Raw genomic sequence first — 21,137 nt, 5'->3', positions numbered from 1 at the left:
AATATTATAAATATATGTACATACGCACATATATTTAAACGCTCATATATCTCTTTCTATCATCTTCGCATCTCTATTAGATCAACTGACGCGTAAATATAACATTGATCAGGAAACTAGAAAAATAATATTTTCGTATTTGCAATGTTGTGCATATATATTTACCTCAACTAGGTTGCAAATTAACATTTATTATTTAGAAATAAATGCACAGGAACGTAATTTTGCTTGGTAATTACGAGATTCACGAGCGGCCCCCTTAAAGCGCCATTGAAAATACGGCACTCTGCGACACAACTACCTTAAGTGACGTGGGAACGATCGATTATCGAACCGGCCGCGACAAATGCGTAACACCGATCCCGGGTGTTCCGGCATCGTCATTATCGCCATAATCCGCGCGCGTCTCTAACGAGGCGCATTCGGCGCGACACAGTTTCTAAAACCGTTTAACCCGTATCTGGGGGCCGCGAGCAGCAACAATGTCGACGTGCACGAGGCTAGATTATCCTCATCTCGTTCACGTGCGCGCTCGTCTTGGATTCTAAACGGATCTGCGCGCTACGAACGAAATTTTTTGCAGTCGTTTCCGGTCGATGAGAGCGACGAGGAACGTCCGATACACCCGACACGCATTTCGAAGATAGCATACGGCGGGAGAAATGTAATTATTATTATTATTATTATTATTGTTGTTGTTGTTGTTGTTATTATTATATCCACCCGCGCGCTAAAATGATACTACGTAACGTTTCGAAAAGAGCGCTCCTCTCGCATCACAATTCTAGTAACGAGAATATAACATCCATAATCTCCGATCGTTAGCCATTACGTAACCGACGTATTTTTTATTATTTCTTTTTTTTACGCGTTCGACCGATACGTGCGCATACACGTGTTTAAATAATAATATGTAATTCTCTCTCCGCGGACTCCGCGGATAAAGGACACGCGTATCACTTCGGAATAAGCAGCGTAAGTAAAGATAGAGGATAAGAGGGTAGATAAAAATAAGAATAAAAAGGTAAAGGCTTCCTCGCGGGGATATACGTTTCGCTCTCTACCCGGGGCGACTCTACCAGGGCGGCATAGCTTCCGTAACGTCTCCCATCCCGTTCGTAATCCCATTCCCGTCCCCGTTCGTGAAGAGGGACTTCTATTCATACCCACGCGACACGAGGCGCTTTAATAAAAAAGATTAGCGCCTCCTCCGCGCGTAACTATAAATCGCGATAAAGGATAACGGCGCATCTCGTCGCCGTCGCCGCCGCCGACGGAGACGGTGCTGTGACGTGTTGGATCTCGCGGATTTATCCGCACCGGCGTCTTATCTACACGCGTTCTCATTTCCCTGCCGCTGTTTCGCTTTCACAAGTCTGCTACGACCTTTCCTTACCCGCGAGCTGCGGCAGCAATAAACGTAAGAGTCTGGGACACGTGCGGACGCGTTTGCACGTACACACGACATAGCAGAGACGACGGAGAAACCTCTTTGACGTATCTAGGGCTTAGCCACGTCGCCGTCAAAACTTCTCAGCCGGCCGGAGAAGCGCGGCCGAGAGACGCAGGGATACCTCGATATGAAAATGCTCGGCGTCCGTTTCGAACAATAGCAGACCGATGCGCGACGTATGACGGCGGTGGACGGTCCGACGACGAGGTCGCGACGGGGGAGGGGGGTAAGATCGCACGTAGCGTAACGCACGAATGAAAACGGGGTAAACTGGAATTTGCCGCCGGCAAGGCGCACGAGGTCGCGGCATCGATAGGAATTAGCGGGCATTGCTCTCAGACCGGGTATTACTTAATCCCTTTGTCGGCTACACGTTAAACCGCAATTAGGTGTTACCGCCCAATCGCCGGTGAGCGCAATAAAGACGCTGCATCAGCAGCTTGCGATACGTGTATGTGTGTATGTGTGTGTGTTTTTCGGCCTTTTAATCGGTGCCGGAATCGGCAGCGTCGCGGAAATTAACGTCGCTCGCTTAATTAACGTATTTTCGTCGTTTAAGTGTCGTCGAGTTTCTCCGATATCGTACAGGGAGAAAGATAATTCTGCCAAACCATCGTTGCTACTATCTATTCGTTGCGTCAGTAATAAAATTTACTCGGCGTAATCAAATTAGCGGATTATTCGTAATTACGGCAGAAACAGTTCTGTCGCCGGGACGGGAAATATTTTATCGAGTGAATTTTTCTTCAAGACGCGTTAATTTGCTGTTGGGACGGAATAGATTTCTTTTTTCTTTACATTTACTAATTTGTCCTCACGGTAAAATGATTTGTAGATTCAGCACAATAATCCAGCGAGTGGCGGTAATTGGTACTCTTAACAAATCGTTTCATCTACATAGCAAACTGGGCTGATTCTACTGCGGCGGCGTAAAATTTGCTGCGCCAGCATATTACATTCCGCCGTTGTGACATTTATCCGCACGGAGAAAAAGAAATCGGTCGATTTAACGTGACAATAGGCGCGTTCTGATCGAAGGAGACAGATTTTCTGCTCGGCAAAATTTCTCCCAACTAAAAGGTTCCGTTTCCTTCAACGAGAACGCGTTTCGCTCCTTCATCGTTACGCAAACTCAACCAAGCCTTTTCCCCTGCGCAAAAGGGACGATTTCATACTCAAATATCGCGAGGATATCGCAAGGATATCGCGGCGATACAGAATCATTAACGAGAGCTAACTCATTCGCTACTCTCCCAGCGGCTTCGATAACCCTTCCCGCATCTGGGGAGGAGAGAAGGGGAGAAGCGGCGTTGCGCGGAAGTGCCATTAACGATTAATTCGCGACAGGCGCTGGCGTTCGATTCATAAACAAAGAGTTGAAAGCCGCAGACACGCTCACGTAGGCGCGCGCGCACGCTGGCTCGTCGCGCCGGGGGATGAAGGTGTAAGGGATGACAACCCAACCCCGGCTGGCAGCTACAATGGCAACCAGGGCAAGGACGATTACCGCCGATCTCCCCGCTCGCCCTTGTTCCTTCCAGCCACCCGCTCACCCACCTATCCAGCCACCCGCTGTGCCCCCCTTCTTCATTCGCGCCCTGACCGCGCAACGTCGCCCCCTGCTGCAACACATCACCCCGACGACCACTTTTCAAACTTAACCGATCTCCCGCATTACATTTCCCGCTATTGAATTCGGCGGCGCGCGCGTGGAATATCGAGGCTCGATTATCTCGTCGCGCCGCGCGAAACTGCGAAAGCTGATAGCTCGCTGATACGCCCCGCGTCCATTTTCCACCACGGGGCTTCCCCCCGCAGGGTTTCCGCGCACGCAGCGAGCGCGATTTCACGCGCGGGGGAATATGCTGCGGAAGAATCCGTCCGAATGACGCTTGTCGAGGGCTCGGCCGATTCTCGAGTCCTTAGAAGACGGAATCTGGCCACTAACTGTCCACGTTTGCATCGGCTGAGTAAATTTTTCACTCGTTCGTTCCTGTTCGTAAATACTAAGTAGAAATGTGCGACTTGTAATTTACTATAGATTAATTTCATATTGCGAGAAACGGTATAATAGTTCTGCTTACCGTAAAGATTAATGTCAGGCTAAAGAAATATACAATTCAGTCTATTAGGCCCGCGTTTCGCGACGCGATAGACACCATTTTATTAGAAAACCGTGACAGTGGCCAGACTCTGTCTTCCAGAGACTCCAGGTCGGTTCTTGCGGTATTTATTTGATCGCATTTTCCGTTTATTTTTTTTCTGCTAAAGTCGAAATCCTCTTTCCTCAGCGATACGGAGAATCCGATAAACCCAGAACCTTCGCTATCCACGCACGGAGCGCAGCGATTCGGGGTCCGAGGGGTAACCACGTTGCCAATCATCGATGCGCCAATAATAAAATGTCGCGTTGTGGAATATCGGATTTCGAGCCGGTGGCGCGCTCGGCGGATGCTTTTCCAGGTAACGCATGCGTTCGGCCGAATGAAATATTCAGGACCAGGCGTTCGAGGATGAGCGAGATATATGCTGCGGAGGCGAACGAGGGCAACCAGCTTGAAAGTGCGCCGATGTCGGGTAAACCGAGCTCAGAAAGACGGATAAGTTCTTGAATTATGTACAGTGAGCAAATTTGAATTTGACTCTTAGCAAGACTCCGATGGGGGAGAAGAGCTCGCGGGGGATCAGCGGTTAACCGGGGAACAAAGCGTTGATTCGCGCCCGACGCGATCGACCCGAACATATACCACCGTCTTCCTCGTCGCCGATCGATATCCGAAAAGGTGAGCGCTGACGTTAACGAGACAATTAACGAGCGCGAGTTACGGAGATCCGTTCTCTTCGTTACGAAAACGGCGAACTCGCTTTTCTCAACAATCCCCCTCTCTCTCTCGCGCGCGCGCACGATGCTGTGAATTCGATAAGGTTTACTTCACATCGCGTTTCCATTGTCGCAAACGAGCGTGGAGATTATTTTCGCGCGACCACATTATCGAGATTTCAACACGGCGAAGCTATGCCAATTTGAGCCTCCGATAAATAAGCACGCGAGGCAAACAGATGCAACGGTGTTAGCACACGCGACGTGCTAATATTTGAACAAGCTAGTTATCATTTAATTTAATCCTCAGACTGGCCGCTGCTTGCGACGGGAGTAGCGAGCGAGCGAGTGAGCGAGTGTCCGGAAATAGCCGGTTTTCACACACAGCGCGGTCCGACTTTTTGTTCGCGCGAGCGAGCTCGCTGCTATCCGCGAGAAGATATATGCGCGCTCGCGTGTGTGGAAAAAGTAGGGTAAGTAATATAAGGTGATAAATTAAACTCACTCTCGTCGGTCGTCGGCGCGGAGAGGATGGCGCTGTGCTTTTTCTTCACATCATCCACATTCGTCTGGATCCTATCTATCATTTCGCGGATATCCTCCACCTGTGGCAAAAAAAACATACGTCAGAGTCAGCGGTTGATTTTCACCTTTGCGGAATTTATACGTATCCTGCGAAAGGATACGCTCTTGCTGCTGCCGCCGTCGCGGGCTTTCGCTTATCGGACGAGTGATTTATTTCGCGAGCGATGTACAAGTCCAATTCGGGACATTTCGCTGCGGCAAGTAGTATCAACTTACATTCGTCGTTTACCGAAAAGTTCACAGTAGGGGCAGGTTCGAGTGAGGGGCGGGTTAACAAAGCGTTTCGTTTATATGCTTATTGTGAGAGAAACAATGCGAAAGGAGATGACCTTAAAGCTCACCTTGGACCCTGCTATATCAGACAAAAAAATTTTCAAGCGCTCCATTAACAGCAGAATAAACTAAGCCGATCACGCTGCGTGATTCACCCCATATATTTAATATTAATATAATATTATTTAATATATATACATAATATTAAAAGTTTCTCAATGTATAAATCTTGATATATCTTTAAATATAGTATACGAAATGTAACACACAAAATGTAACAGAATAGAAGATATTAAAAAGCACATGACGCGATAAGAGGAGCAGTTAGAGAATTTGGTCCAGTCGGTAGCGGGAACGTGTGTTCTTAGGAAGGATCACGGTCCTCTTAAAAGAATAACGTAAAAAGAAGCGCCCGATCGTATTGCAAATGAAGGTAGCCAATTTAAGTAATCGAGGTCGGCACATGTTACGGCCGGACGCGCTACTCTGCTTAAGTAGTATATCCGTAATTGCGGCCAGAACGAGTGGTTCGCGCCGCAAGTGGTACAAACCGCGCTCGGTCAGGCGAGCACGTACATGAGCGAGCCGGCCTGCGAACGTTTCGGGAAAATTTCGGGAGGGAGATGCATCGAAGCGCGGAAATAAAGTTCATCAATTTTTGTCCAATATCTCCAACTGATAACATCGCGTGAACAATAAAACGAGTTTCGATATGAGGATGAACGAAAGAAAAAAAAAAACACCCCGGAAATCATTCTGAACGATTCGCGCGAGATTATATAGTTGACTCTCCGTTCTCTCGGCTTTAACCGAGGGCTTTTTGCAGGCTTAATGTAGAACTAAAATTTCGACTCGGGAACACTCGAGAATTACAGTTATAAACAGCAGTTATTTTATTTCTCAAAAAAGTCACGCGTCCATTTACGGGTTAAGAGGTATTCTCAGCGCGGCGGGTCGCCGCTGAAAAATTTCGCAAATCTCGCTCGCGTATTCCCAGCGCGAGAAAACCTAATTAGCGGGAGAAAAGGGAATGGCGGGTAAATAATATCCGGTCAGTGGAAGAGAGAGAGAGAGAGAGAGAGAGACGAAATGGCCAGGGTCACTCCGGACCCGGCGCACTGATGCACATACACAGCGTCGTAAAACCGGGCGAGATCCCATCGATTGGCCCGTTCGTTGGAAGGATGCGTAATCTTCCAAGGACCTTTTTCCTCTTGATACGATTCCGTCTGACTCATCGGATCTTCCGCCCCGTCGTTTCATCGCGACGGACGTACGAAACGACTTCGGCCGGCACCGGCGGCAGCTAGTCGTCATCGTCGTCGTCGACGACGACGACGGTCTGGAATTTCGCCAGAGAAAGAAATTCGCCGAGGGCGACTCGAAGGGGTAGCCGCGGGAAGCCATCTCGAAGGAGGGACTCGTCCGACGGACGTTAACTGCCAGCCGCTCAACCTCCCCCGGCCCCCGACTTTAATCCCTTAATAGCGGCCGATATGACGGGCGTTGGCGCGATTTTAGACGATTAATTTAATTCCGAGCGTCCGACCTTAATTCCAGCGCGACGCCCAAGTGCGCGTACGTTCTGAAATCGCTCGCTCATTAACGCGTCGACGCGCGTCTTCCTTCTCGGTAACCGAGTCGCGAAGAGTACACAGACTGCCGGTGCGCTTCACGTCGAAACTAAGAGTCATTTCGCGATAGCGAGGAGGAGGATTGGATAAAGAGCGGGCGCGATATCCCCGAGCGAGAAAGCTCGCTCTGGCAAGTCGTTTTCGTCAAAGGATAACGGTAACGGGATAGGTGGTCGACGCGGAGGAGAGCGTAACCCTTCTGGAGAGAGAACTCCGTCGCTCGCATCCTCTCATCGGCGCACAAAGTGTTGCACGCTATTCCGTGCACAGGGATGAGTCTCATTAGTGCCACCCCCGCAACGCTTCGACACGTTCGCTCCCTCCCTCTCTCTCTCTCTCTTTCTTTCCCTCCTCCTCGTAAGCTCGCCGTCGTTTTCATCCCGCTCGATTGTACGCGAGTCGTCTATTCGGCCGCTTTCCCGCCGCTTCTCCCTTCGCAGCCCACGACTGCATAGCGCATAGACTGCATAGACGTTTACATGCGAGGCGCACGTCAGCACGGATAGCTTAATGGCTGCTGCCGCCGCGGCTACGAGGACACATTTCGGCGTGCCTGAGACGCGCGATATATCGTGCGCGCGAGGCTGCGTATCGATTTCGCGTTAGCCGCCCTAGCGGATGAATGTTTCTCCGCGCGATCGTCGAGTAGTGATTTTTCACGGACGGAGACTCCGCGGAGTCATGCCCGCCTGCGAGAGGATTTTGCGGGGATGAATATCGGAAAAACCGTCTGAGCCGAAATTATTCGATGCTACTTTGGCGCTCTCAAGGATAGTCGGCGTTCTACTTAGGTGATTTGTAAACTAATAAAAACCTATTTTGACGATATCGATGCTTGTTAACGGCTCTCTTGAATCTTTAGTTGGTTCCACAGGTTTAATTCCAATGCTACCTTGAACAATCCTATCTTAGCTGTTAAAACAGCCGAAACGGAAATTTAAGACATCATTAGGGTCAAATAAGAATAAATTATATCATTAAAATGATTGAAATTTTTTCAACTCATTTTACCATCTCAGCTTCTACTGTGTTGTAGGATTAAAAGTTTAACGTAGAGTCAAAATTCCGACTCGGGTTGATATTTGTGTTTTAACATCGTGTATTATCCGAGTCTCATATTTCGTCGTAGACACCTCAGCGAACCGAGCACGAATATGGCGGATATCAATTATCGCAATGCGGCGAAACGCAAAGTTTCTACGCGCGTTTGAAGTACGATAACGCAGAATCGCTCGACGCAAACGTGTACTTCTAACTTCGAGATTACGATTCTCGCGAGCCACATGTCTCCATCGTCGTTGTCGTCATCATCATCGTTGAAAGTCGCGACGAAAAACCTATTCATGTAGAGTTTCATACTAGACAAGTGCGGAAGTTTCTGTCGCGACGACCGTGTCTGCGTAAGTTTCGTCCTGCTGCCTGAATTGGCGCGCTCTCGCGAACTTCGCGAAGACGAAAGGGAATATTAACGCTCGCAAAGATAATACGCTTGCGCCGCGATTACACGCGTGAAGGAATTTTGTATCGAGTTAGACTTCGCGTTTCGCTTCTCTCTCTCTCTCTCTCTCTTGCTTGCCGTGTGAGCGGTTGCGAGGCTCTAATCGATTTCGCGAGAAGGGAGGAAACGCAATTTAACATAGCGGTAAACACGCGCACGGATTGGTGCACGAATATATGTCGGACGCAAAAAAGAAGCTTGTCCAATGATTGAACATATGGTTAATAAACATTATTTCTTTCCACTTTCTGCACAGGCATTCGTTACCGATAAAGAATATCGATAGAGTCTGCACGATAAGGGTGTCCTGCACTCTGTGTTAAAACGAAGTCACGCTATAATCCTTGTCGCAAGCACACTCAAGAAAAAGTACTTAAACATTTATTTGCGGGATATAAGATTTATTTCACAGAAATAGGATTTATATCCCACAAATAAATTTTTAAATACTTTTTCTTCTCAGTACAGAATTACGCTGCGATTCCCTATCATTGACCAAACAATTGGGAAGTATTGGAATCAAATAATTAACGCAAATATATATCACAATAAACAATTAACGATAATTGAAATATAGAAGTAAGGAAGTGAGGAATAATAACGACAAGAGTGACGGATAAACACGCCCAGAGAGGGAGAGCGGGAAAGGGAGAGAGAAAGAGCGGTGCGGGAATTTGAGGTAAATTTTCAAGTGCGCGCGCGAGGAAAGCAGACATCGAGGCGAATAAAGACGCGAGTGCGGAGCGGGGCGAGACGGGGATGGCGGTGAAAATCAATCTAACTTCGCGCGTGCACAACCCACCCGCACGCGCGCTTTTACGACCATCCATTTGCATGGGAACGCGTCTCGCGTCGTCGCCGTGAAGACGAGAAAAATAGGAGGAGGAGGAGGAGAACGAGCAGAAGGACGATTCTCCTCCAGCCGCGGAAAATATCGCGACGGACGAACGGAATTTCCGCGTCGCTGCGTCTTGATGCACTTACGGGGGTGTCTCTTCGCGCGGGCGTCGAAATTGCGCGTCCGACGCGCAATTTCACCGTCGTGTCTCGCGATCGTGCCCCATTGTGGCTTTATTGGTGATATAAATACGACGCTCGTTTACCGTGCGTGCGTGTTGACGCGACGGGGCAGAAAGGGAGGCGCGAATCGTGGAATTATCCATCGGCGCGTGACGCAAATTTGTCGCAAAAATTTCATGCGCGCCCACTCGGCCGACAAACGCCTGCGTTACATTTAACGACCGATAACATGCCCGTCGTTTACGCATTTTTGCCCTTTCAAAGTTTAAACTGACAGCCCGTAAATTTTTCACGGACGTTCTCTCTCTCTTTCATTCTACTATATGCTCGACGCGACGTGACGATCCCCGACGCACGATGGTTGTAAAACAATTCCACTTGCACGGCAAGTGAAACTGTGAACTCTGTAACTCCGCGTTTTGTGGAAGCGAGACATTCTTCCGCGCGCGAACGTGGCTAACGTAAAACACATCGATCGACCGTTCGCGTATCGCCGTTGTGTGCCTACATGGTATTGCGATATAACGCGATTCGCCGACGTTGTTCGTCGCGTGCCTCATGCTTACGTAACGCGGCGCGCGCGACGATCGTTTATCGAGAGAGTGAGAGAGAGAAAGGGAGAGAAAAGCGTTTATTTTTTTCCTAGGACATGCTCTATAAGGACTTTACAGTTTAGAAGTTAAATATACAGTAATACAATTTTAACTAACATTTAGTAGAGTAAACGGAAAGAAAGAGTGTAGAAATCCTAAGAAAGTAAAGGAATTTCTGAAGGTAGATGTATACGGAGAAAGTATTGTGGTAAAAATTATCACAAAATTTTGTAATACTGGATCATACAGGAATTAGTAACATACGCGTAGTGATAAAGTTAAAAAGAGAGAGGATAGATAAATAGTTGCTCTTATTTTCATTCTAGGACACAGCTCTCTAAAAAAGTTTACCATAAAGTTTTATTGACATGGTGGCAATCTTCTGAATTCAGTTAAAGAGATAGGCAAGCAAATAAGTATGTTTATTTTCACTGAGACCCCCCAAGAGCGTTACACAGGAAGAAGATGCGGAAGGAATTACGTTACAAATGGAATAAGTGAAAAAAAGGAGGAAAATATACACGAGTAAAAATGAAAGTACAAGTAAAATAAGGATAAAAATCTTAATAAAAATAAAAATTGCAATGAGAATAAAAAAGTCAGGAGACAAAAAGGACAAGAGAGAGAGAGAGAGAGAGAGAATGCCGATGTAATGCTACATTTCGATTCCCCGGGTTCCTGTCTCGGCCGGAGGATCGTCGCATCTGCATTTGAATTGTCCGCGCCCCGGAGGATCGCGCATTCGACCGCGTTAAAATCCGACGTCCGTCCGCGGCATCCGTCCCGGCAGGGCGGAGGTGAGGCGAGACGAAACAGACGGGATTTCGTGAGCGTTGTTTTCCGCCGTCGGAGGCCGGCAGTCACCGCGCGCGCGCTCGTAAACGTCAAACGCACGCCTACGGAACTGTCGGCGAAACGGCTGCGTGAGAAATGGCGCATCGTCCTGCGATAATTATTACCGGGCAGCGGAATCATCGCCCGCCGCGATAATTACATTATATGATAAATATATAATTATAATATGTATATACATATATCGTGTGCGCTTGCGGTGTGATTCGCGCGCGATCCGACCGTTTCCTCCTCCTCCACTTAGCTTTTCGTCTTTAATAGGCGCCGATCGACGGCGACGAGCGCGAATTGATCTCCGACGCGGCGGTTAAAGCCGAGGCGGATATCGAGGTAACTTTTAATTAGTTACACGCCGCACGCCATCGTTGCGAAATTACGACGATGAAGATTGCTCGGTATCGGGAAAACCGCGGATCAACGTGTAACGGCGCGGGTCACGCGAATGAAAATCAGGCAAATATTCTCTCTTTCTCTCTCTCTCTCTCTCTCTTTCTCTTAGAGAGACCACAAAAGGCGATGGATACGGAAGCATTTGTTCCGCCGAGGGACACGTAGGAAAAGCATATCTTACGTTACGTAAGAATTATTTCTGCGTCTCGCATTTTAAAGCATTTGTCTGTAAATGGGTCGTATGAATAAGAATGAAGCAAACGCCTCGGGGGAGAGCGGAGTAAGAGAAACGAAAGTATAATTATTTAAGAAAAAAAGACAAAAGAGTGGAGAAACAAAAGCGTATTCTACATTACGCGCGTTAGTCTTTCCGACATTTTTACGAATAAAATCTCTTCTTCAAGCTGCTCTTTTATTCATAACGTTTCTACGACATCACGCTGACTCGGCTGAGATGGATTAGCCACTTCCATATCGAATATAAGATTATAAAATATATGTATATATTTGCTCTTCTCGGAGTTTCTCGTGTTTAGGAAAAAATCGCGCTAATCGGAGCGAAAGTTTACGACGTCGTGTTGACTCGGTAAAGTAATTTGCGACTACCCCGAAACTATTTCCCTCACCGTCCTCGAGTTCTCGCAATCTTAGAAACAGGACGGTACGCTCATTTCGCGATAGTACCGGGCTATTTCGTATTTCCAGCGACTTCTCCTATCTATGACAACAAATCACAATCTCACGAAAGCGAGAAAGAGAGTCTATATATCAGATAGAGCAACTTGCTCGCATTCGAGAAAGGGAGCCACGGCTTATTATCGCACGCGTACGTAAAACGAAAATCGCGCATTGACCTTGTTATTCCCGACTGTTTTCCTCCCTCTCGCCAGAAGAGACTCCCCGGGTAGAAATTAATCAGAGTGTGTCCCAAGTCTGTAATGGCCTTAGATAAGCATGCTTCAAAATAAGCTTGCCTTCACGGAGAAAACAATTTTGCTAGAATAGCAAGTTGTTTGTTAATATAGTAACAACAACAAAAAATTGGTTTGGACAGCAGAAAGATTTGTTGAGATTAATTGCTATTTGTTAGATACATGAACAGCAAAATAATCTGACTGTGCCAACGAAATTTTATTGCTGTCGCGACGACATCTTGCTGCAACAGCAAAATTATTTTTTCCGTGTGACAAATATTTTTACTGTCACTATATTAACAAACAACTTGCTGCTCCAGCAAAACATGTTTTCTTCGTGTTCATTGGGCTTAGATACGCATGGATATAAGTAAAAAATTGCACGGAGTCTTCCTAGTCGTCATTTTAAATTTCTACCCTGGTGGCTGATAGTTGATCGGACGGCAATTTCCCGTTCTCGTTAAGTGCGCGCGACGTCGCCGATTTATTTCGGAAACAGCTTGCCGAATTAATATTACAACAGCGCGAAGCGTAATTACATTTTACCATACGGTGATCACCATCCGACGATCCTCGAAACATTTACAATCGTTCTCGAGGTATATTTAGCGCGTGAACATGCGAAGGGAGGCGTGTGCGCGCCGCTTTCAGCAGGAGCCGAGTGAGTTTGCAATTCCCCCGTAATACCGTATAAGCTGATTAGGCGATGCTATTGACGCGGTGTACATCGGCACCGATGCTCGTTCGAGATTCCGCGTCGGTGGATCGCGCGCTCGCGCGAAAATTTCGCCTCGTGAAAATCCGCGCACGCGACGCGTCGCGCGAGAAAAGTCGCGAGACGCCTCCGCGAGATGTTGCGAACAAAGCGCGCAACGTCTCGTCGCGAAACGCGCGGCAAGAGAGCGTGGCGCGGCAACGCGTTACACGTTATTGGATGCGAAAGGTTAAAACTCCGTGGAGAGTCTCAACTGGCGCGATCAATAGAGCGCGAGAGCGTCGCGCAAGAATTCCAGAGATCTTCGCGAAATATGCCGCCTCACGCGCGCGCGACCTATTGCATCCGCAAGCATCTCAGCGACGGAAATTTATATATAAAACGAGGATACTTTTATATTATTCCGCGAGACGTTCGTGGAATCTGTTCGTATCGCCCACCTCCTCTCACCTGCGTCGAAAGAAGCGGGAGAAGAAATCGAGCATTGTCCTCGTTAGAAATGCAAGCACGATACTCTATCTAGCTCTCTCTCTCTCTCTCTATCTTTCGCGCACCGACAATACCGGTTTAACCTACTTTCGATCGCTGAGAATCGCGGCGCCATAGCAACGAATTAGTTCGTCACTCACCTCCGCGAAGAATTCCGTCATAAAGTCATCCTGCGCCCCGACGTTGACGGACACGTCGTCCGCCACATCGTCGTCGTCCGACTGGGCCTGCAACAAAGAAAACACAAATATTTGTTAGATATCAGGCAGTGAACTATCGAGGAATCGTGTCTGTATACTGTACTGACGCCGTGCCGCGTGACCGATACGAGTTTCACTGAAGATTACAACCGTAAGACTACCGTAAAGATTATCAATTTAATTCCTCTTTATCGTCAGTCTTTATCTCTAGTACAATTAATTATATAATTTTGAAAAACCGGGGTTTTCCGAGCCATTAAAACTATAATTATTTCATCATCTTAATCGTTTATTCTTGTATGTTATACTAAAAGATTCGTACATATAGAAAAATTTCACCTGAGAAATAGATTATATGTATGGGAAAATTCTACAGGTCTTTTCTGTATGAAAGAAAAATGAATCTTAAATTAATGATAAATATTTTCATATATAAGTAAGGATCATAATTTTATTTATTTCCGAAGATTTTTCGATAAAAAATCTGAGAAGATTTTTAGTCTTGATTTAATTGAATTTATATTGATGCAGGTATTACTTGCCCTTAATTCAAGACTAAAAGTCTTCCAAGAATATCGTAATATTCTTGCTTATATGTGAGAATATCTATCATCGATTTAAGACTATTTTTTCTGTATAAGATATCGCAATATTTAATTTAATTTTAACGACGCAAGGCTATTTTTAAATATTACGCGTGTCGTTCACCAATTAAGACACATCGACCCGACGTAATTTACATAATTTCAGAAGGTGGGGCAAAAACAGAAATATATTTATACGCGCATACATATGTGACATTACTGGTCTCGTCAACTATCACGATTACACACGCACACATCGCACAGTATGTTTTCATCCCGATAAGACTTCCTTCCTCTCGCGTAACGCGACATAATAGCATTCATTCGAGCAGCGATTCGTCTTGTCCTCAATAGAATAATTCCGTATGTTGTGATAGAAGAAAAAAAAAAATACACCAAAGTCTTGTATTCGTAAAAATTATTATCGTCGTGCATGCCTTATCTCCTCCGTCTATTGCATACAGATTACGATCAGTTAAATCGCAGGAACGATCGATCACGTCAATCTCTTGATGATTCAATTTAAACCGGTTGAATAATTAACCCGTGACCGTGAGTGTCGCTACATTAAGATCAATGACGTATTCTCATTTGCGTTAGATGCATGAAAACAACGCGAGCTCGAAGACTCTTTAGAACGCCGTTGAATTTTTGCGATAAAACTTGATTCGAAATTTCGAATTTAAATCCCCCCTTTCCTTCAGAAAATACGTATCGGTATTTCTACGAAATAATTAGATTGCACTTAGCGTCGATCGACTCGCTGGCACATTCACGCTAATGAAACTGAACCAACCCATAAACACAACGTTCGCATCGCGAAGAAACACACGCACAGACACGTCTCAGCGGAAGAATAATGCTTCAATCTTGTACGACGGTTGAATATTTAAGAGTCCGTCTTTCGACATGGGTCATCGGCACGAACGCCTAATCGTATCGAGAGAAAGAAAGAAAGGGAGGAAGGAAGAAAGGAAGGAAGGAAGAAAGAAAGAAAGAAAGAAGGAAAGAAAGAAACAAAGAAAGTTAGGCTCACGCCTCGTGAACTTCGTAAATTGGTTTATCAGTCGAAAACTCTCCCGTAACAACAAACTCTTTCATTATAGAACGCTAGTAAAAGTGAAGAAAATTTCCTCGCGCAATCAGCGGGATTCGACACATCGAATGATTTTTCTTACAAGACGATACGCAAGGGATTTTTCTTTCGATGTCGCAAATATGTCCGTTGGAGCGAATTCTCCGGATAAATTTCGGATTTAAAATCGGTCCGTTTCTCACGCGACGCGCCACAAACTCGATACTCGTAAATAAGTGAGAGAGGAAAGACGCGAAAATATTTCATCGGCACTTTTCCAGAATATAATCTTCCCTTTCAGCGTACGTAAAGTCGAAGCCGGTCGTCTGATCGATAGCTGGAGGATCTCTTTCGACGTCGTCAGCGAGGACCAGCGAGTTTTCTTTCATTATACAAGTTTAATGCCGCCGTCGTGGAAATAAAAATCACATTGGACGAAGTATCCAACGAAATGTCACTAGGTGACTTGCTGCGTTACCATCGTCGCGCGTAACTCGAAGTGTACATTAATCAAAGTCGGTGGACGTCGCGTGACATGGCCAATTTTTTAATTGCCCGACGGGAGTAATGAGGGGCGCGAGTTATAACTTTTCTCCTCCGTTTTCTCCGTAAGAGGAAAAATTTGAAATTCAAAGCACACCTGAGCATGCACAACAAGAGCGTGCCTCGTAAGATCAATCGTATATTTTCGCGCGCGGCCGGAAACCCGCTCGATACGGATCTCTCGTATCTCTCTGGTCTCCATTATGTTGCGTCATAATAAACCTCAAATACCGACGCATATCGGCGTATTTTCCGCGCGTCGAGCTTTCGGCCGGTGGTCAACGCGAGGTTCTCCTTCTCTCTCTTTCTCTCCCCCTTCAATATCGACGCGATGCAAACGAACCTCAACGCTCAACGTCAAATTCGAGCGGCCGACTCGCTCCTCTCCATCGTCCTAGTTGTCGCTCGGGCTCTGTGTGTGCGCTTAATCGATACGATATTTGCATACAATTAAGAAACGATTATAGGCTCCGCGCGGCGCAGCACAAGGAAGGGACCCGACGAGCGAGAGAGGAGCGCGTGTCGTTCTCGCGATCGATATGGCGTTTCCGCCGCGCCGAAATTCTTTCCTCGCGACGGCGAAACGGCGAGCCGACGACGTTAATAAATAGCGCAACCGCGCCGTCGCCGGTCAAAATAATTAATGTCAACCGAACAAAATTTAACGCAAAGCGTCCGGGACGTGAACTCTACTTTGTGCGGCCGCGGATCATGTGTATGTGTGTGTGTGTATGTACGAGAGAGGATTTAAATCGATATAACAACAGTGAGTTCCGATTTCTGAACGTTACGGACGTGCAAACACAAAGCGTTCTCGAAGTGCTCGTTTCGCGAGCAGAATCCACGAAAACTACTTCGCGATCTCGTGACACGTACACTGAAAAATGAGTTTGATTCAGGGTTGGCAGAATTCCAGATTTTTCGAATAAAATTCATGCCAGTGGAAAGAAGCTATCTTCCGAAAAAAAAAAAACGGTAAAAACTGGTCTTTCCTATCAAAACCGATAAGATAAGTAGAATATTTTTTATCGATATTCCACAATAATTCACAGGTAGCTCGAAGTATCCTCTAATCTTAGCTATAACCCTATGCCCAAGTATCTGCGCGTAAATCGGCGTAATCGGCGCCGTGTTTTACCTCCATATTTGCGTGCGTTCTTTTTTAAGCGCGCGCGCGCGCGCGTATTTTGAGACATTCTCATGGCCGAGAGTAATTTGCGCGCGCGATCGATCATTGTTCCCCTTTCGACTTGTGCTGCAACTAAGGCCGAATCGCGCACCGTCCGGGTTAACTACCCTGAATCAGCGATTCGCTGTCCCTTTCTGGATTACGTTACTGCCTATCATAAGTGGACGGAGCAGGGAAATCGAGTTAAACAGGGTTAGCTCTAATCGACTTTTGCCGCAGCCGGGTTTACAGCGCGCGCTATTCACGCGCGAGTTTATATTTATCCGAAACTATAGTCCCTTACACACACACACCCTCTGCGCACCGTGTCGCACAAAGTGTCGATAAATCATTCACGAGCCTTATCCGATAATTAATTTGCATAATACGTCGCGCACGGACATCACGAGGCAAACGCGACAACATAAGCGCGACGATGAGGCAGTAAGATAAGACCGTCCTACGGGTAAGACACACGTTTCGTCGTACGCGCGATTCCGACAATTGCACGTCGGGAACATTCTCACACGCCCGTCGCAATCACCGTCGTTTCAACGTACCGATATATTGACGTAGGTCAATGTCCTACGAAGCATCGTTGACTGTGTGTATACGTACGTACGTGTGTACGTGTGTGTGTGTGTACGTGCGTGCGTGTCCGATAAACCGAAGATTCAATTCCACGTCTGAACGTCTTCGAAATCAACGCCGTGCGAACGATCGACTGCGCTTTTTCGGGCGGGAGCGTGGCTCGCGAAGGCGCGAGCTGCCATTGAGGCGATTAGCACGCGAGACGTTATGTAAACCGATACACAGGCGTACATAGGCAGGGATATAACCTTCGCGAGGCGAAATCGCGGAGAGAGCAAATGCGCACTATCGGCCGGGTCAAGGAAGCTGAAGAGTGAATTGTGCTCGTCAGAAGGACGAGACGCGTATCTCCCGCTTCGCACTCGGGGCCTCGGAAGAATCATTAGCCGAGGAAAGGGAAAACGAAGTCACGCGCGGCGATTCTCGAAATGCGCACCGTGAGATATCGCGCTCTCTATGTGTAATCGAGGATTACGAATGACGAATTTCTATGCTCGCGAATGATTTCGCTAATTCCGCCGACTTTTTCATTACGCACGACGCTTCGCCGCGGAAATGGTCAAATGGGTTTGCATTAATCGTTTGCATTATCAACCGTTTGCATGAAACGTTTTACATTAATCAGGTTTGATGTTCCGCGTGAACATTCTTTTTTTATATTTTTTCTCGCTTCTCCCTTTTATATTTCTTTTTTATATCTCTGCAAGTGTTTTTGTACTTTTTATGCAATCAAAGGCTGTCCGTTTTATTCAGTAATAAATAATAATAATAACAATTGTTATTCTCCCACAGTTATATTAATGTTGGTAAAAGTAATATAATATTTATGGCATTAAATTATCCGTGCTTGGCTGCTAAAGACTCGTAATAATATCTATATTCGGTTGAATACAAAGAGGAGTATCCTTATTATCGTTTACATAATAATAATAATAATAATAATAGTAATAACAAATTACATCCGACTGAAACGCAATCTGTGGTCGGCAAGAGGACAGTGAAGAAAGAGTATTCGGTATCCGTGACCGGAATCGAAATGCTTCTTGGGAAAAATCTCAAGAATTATTAATTCGAAGAGAGATGCGTCTCGACGAGCTCGAGGCGACCGATTAAAATTCTGCCGCAAGAAATGCGCTTCCATCACCGCGAAATTATCCGCTGGGTTTCATCCGAAATTTTCGTGGGAAATTGATACATCGATAGCGCATTTCGTCGACGTGCATTTCGGGAGACATCATTCGGCCGACCGGCAGAAACTGTGGTTAACGAAATCGTGTCGTAACTCGCGACGACGCGATAAAAGCCCCTGATAACAAACACAGAAGGTCAAGCGTGGAATAACAAATTCTTTATTAATATAGTCACGATGCGCAATCCGTAAAAGATGGGACACGCGCGCGGTCCACCACAACGTAATAAACTCCGATCATTTTCGCGGGAGAGGAATTATTTCATACCGCGCGCGCGCGGAAAAAATGTCTCGTTGCAATTCGTATCTCGTCACGAAGGAATCTCAGCTATTTATAGAGAACGTTCGCATTTTTTACGATCTTCATGCAGAAGAGCGACGTTGGCGAAGATAATAACCGGCGCGATATAAATGCGGCGGGCGGACTTTCCCGACGCTGCGGCGGGATACGATTCGTACATCGTAGGTCGGAGAATTATGAAAGCGCGCGAGGGTTATAAATAATGACTTAAAAACAGGGACGGGGGATCAATACGGAGTCAAATGCAGATGACAGCGCAAACGGTATCCGAATATCCGCCGCTGGTTATATCTCGCCCCGCGAATGAAAATAGACGTTTCGATCTGCCGTTTGTAAGGCCGCTCACGAGTCGAATGCGATCTAACGAATATGCGAAACATCAAATATATATTTAAAGCCTTCTGCTTTTCGCACCGTTTCGCATTCGCCTCGCATCGTATCATTTTTATCCCGTTATCTCCATAATTCTTTACATCTCGTGCAATAACCTACCCAAATCGAATAACACTCCAACGTGCGCGTTTTTCGCGAGTTTTTTCCAACATAAAAAAATAACTTTCCGACTGTTACTACCGCGAAAAATCCTCAAACGAGGCGCTGTTGCACGCGAAATCAATTACTTGTTTTCGAAGTGACCTCACAGCTCGGTCCCGAAATATTTTCGGATTGAATCTCTCCACGAGGCGAGGGAGTTTAATGTGAGACGTGGCTCTGATAAGTGATTCTGTGATTGCCTTTTCGAGATAATCGGTCCGGAAGATGATGTATCGTCTGGCGATATAATGGTAACAATGGCATATCATGGTAATAATTATTACGAGAGCAATGAGCTAATAATAGTCAATGACTACCAAGGAAATCCGTTGGTAACATTGCCTGGATTTTACGCCCATACTTGCTTTCCACGAATGCCGGCTAATGAGTCATCGGGTATCAGCTAGCGTGATACTCGATGCGTGTCATACATTCTTCGTCGGTTGGAGAACCAGACGAATTAATTGAAAATCACAGAGAGAAGAGCAAGGGAGAAAAGTCGACCTCGCGCGTTCGTTACTACTGTTATTGTTACGCACAGCTGAATCGCATAATAACATTTTTAGTTCGTTTAGAAAAAAATAAAATTCGACATTCTTTGTTTCGAGGATGTGACATCCGAAATTAAAAACACGAGCGATTAGATAACTTCGTCAGTTTGTAGATTACGAAAGATGTAATTAAAAATCCCCGAACAATGATAATATTTAAACGAAAAAATATAACTGTAATTTAAAGTAACAAATAAAACATAGAACGGAAAAGATGGAGAAGGATATGAGACAACAATATGATTGCATTGAGAAAAAGAAATTGAAATTTTGCGAAGCAAATGTTTCTTGTGGCATTTTCTTCGATATTTATTGGTCAGAAAAAAAAATCTGATTGTGATGACGGAATATATATATATATTTTTGTGAAATATACCTAAGTTTTCTTATTAACTGATTTATTCGTCAGGAATAAAGCTTTATTCTGCCGTATTTAAATAAACATTTATTTCTATGAAATAAACTTTATATTTCACAACTAATTTTTTAAGTCTTTTTTCTTAGTGTGGAATAGCAAATTGTTTATTAATATAGTCACAGCAGGACGATTTGTTATAAGGAAAAAATAATTTTGCCGTTGTAGCGAAACGTTGTTATGACAGTGATAAAATTTAGTTAACACAATCAAAAATTAATACTCTTAATAAGTCTTTTTGTCTGTCACTATATTAACAAACATTTTGTCGTTTCACCAAAATTGTTATCTCCGCAAAGCTAACGATCGACCATCTCGTAAATGTAATTTCCTCGAATTCCTGAATTAAAAGTCCCTCGTAATTCTCGTTAACGCCAATTGTCATCTATTTTCCGACCGTATTAACGACGTCTCGTCGATATTTCTGCCTAATAAACGCAAATCTCCCGAAAGTCACGCATCTGGAGCGTCAAGGCTCCAGGCCGCGATTGGTTCCTCTCTTTCGCATGACTCAGAGAATGGAACGCGAGGAAAAAACAGCGCTCAATCTCAACGAACGTATTGTTTATACGACAATGATATCACTGACAAGTCGGATCCGTGACATAACGATAGCGCTGCTGTGTTATCAATTACGAATCCGCCTCCCCACGCACATATATTCGCACAATCTGTCACGGGACTGGCGCGACGCCGGTACAGACAAAATACTGTCGAAAATTCGACAAAAAACGGAAAAACGCGACGAA

General features: G+C 45.7%; 1 protein-coding gene across 9 annotated transcripts in view; it reads right to left on the bottom strand.

The window, feature by feature from the left end:
* Positions 1-21,137, bottom strand: part of LOC106747528 (syntaxin-1A) — an 84,323-nt gene that overhangs the window by 60,585 nt on the left and 2,601 nt on the right. For all 9 annotated transcript variants that reach the window (XM_014625130.1, XM_014625131.1, XM_014625132.1 and 6 more), the window contains 2 exons: positions 13,378-13,464; positions 4,780-4,879 (listed from right to left, as the gene is read on the bottom strand). In XM_014625130.1, coding sequence (XP_014480616.1) covers positions 4,780-4,879; positions 13,378-13,464 — 187 coding nt within the window. The remainder of the gene's footprint in view (positions 1-4,779; positions 4,880-13,377; positions 13,465-21,137) is intronic.

The sequence above is a fragment of the Dinoponera quadriceps genome, unplaced genomic scaffold, assembly GCF_001313825.1.
Source record: "Dinoponera quadriceps isolate SergipeBrazil2010 unplaced genomic scaffold, ASM131382v1 scaffold2159, whole genome shotgun sequence".
NCBI lineage: Eukaryota > Metazoa > Arthropoda > Insecta > Hymenoptera > Formicidae > Dinoponera > Dinoponera quadriceps.
This window is presented reverse-complemented; position numbering and strand designations above follow the sequence as displayed.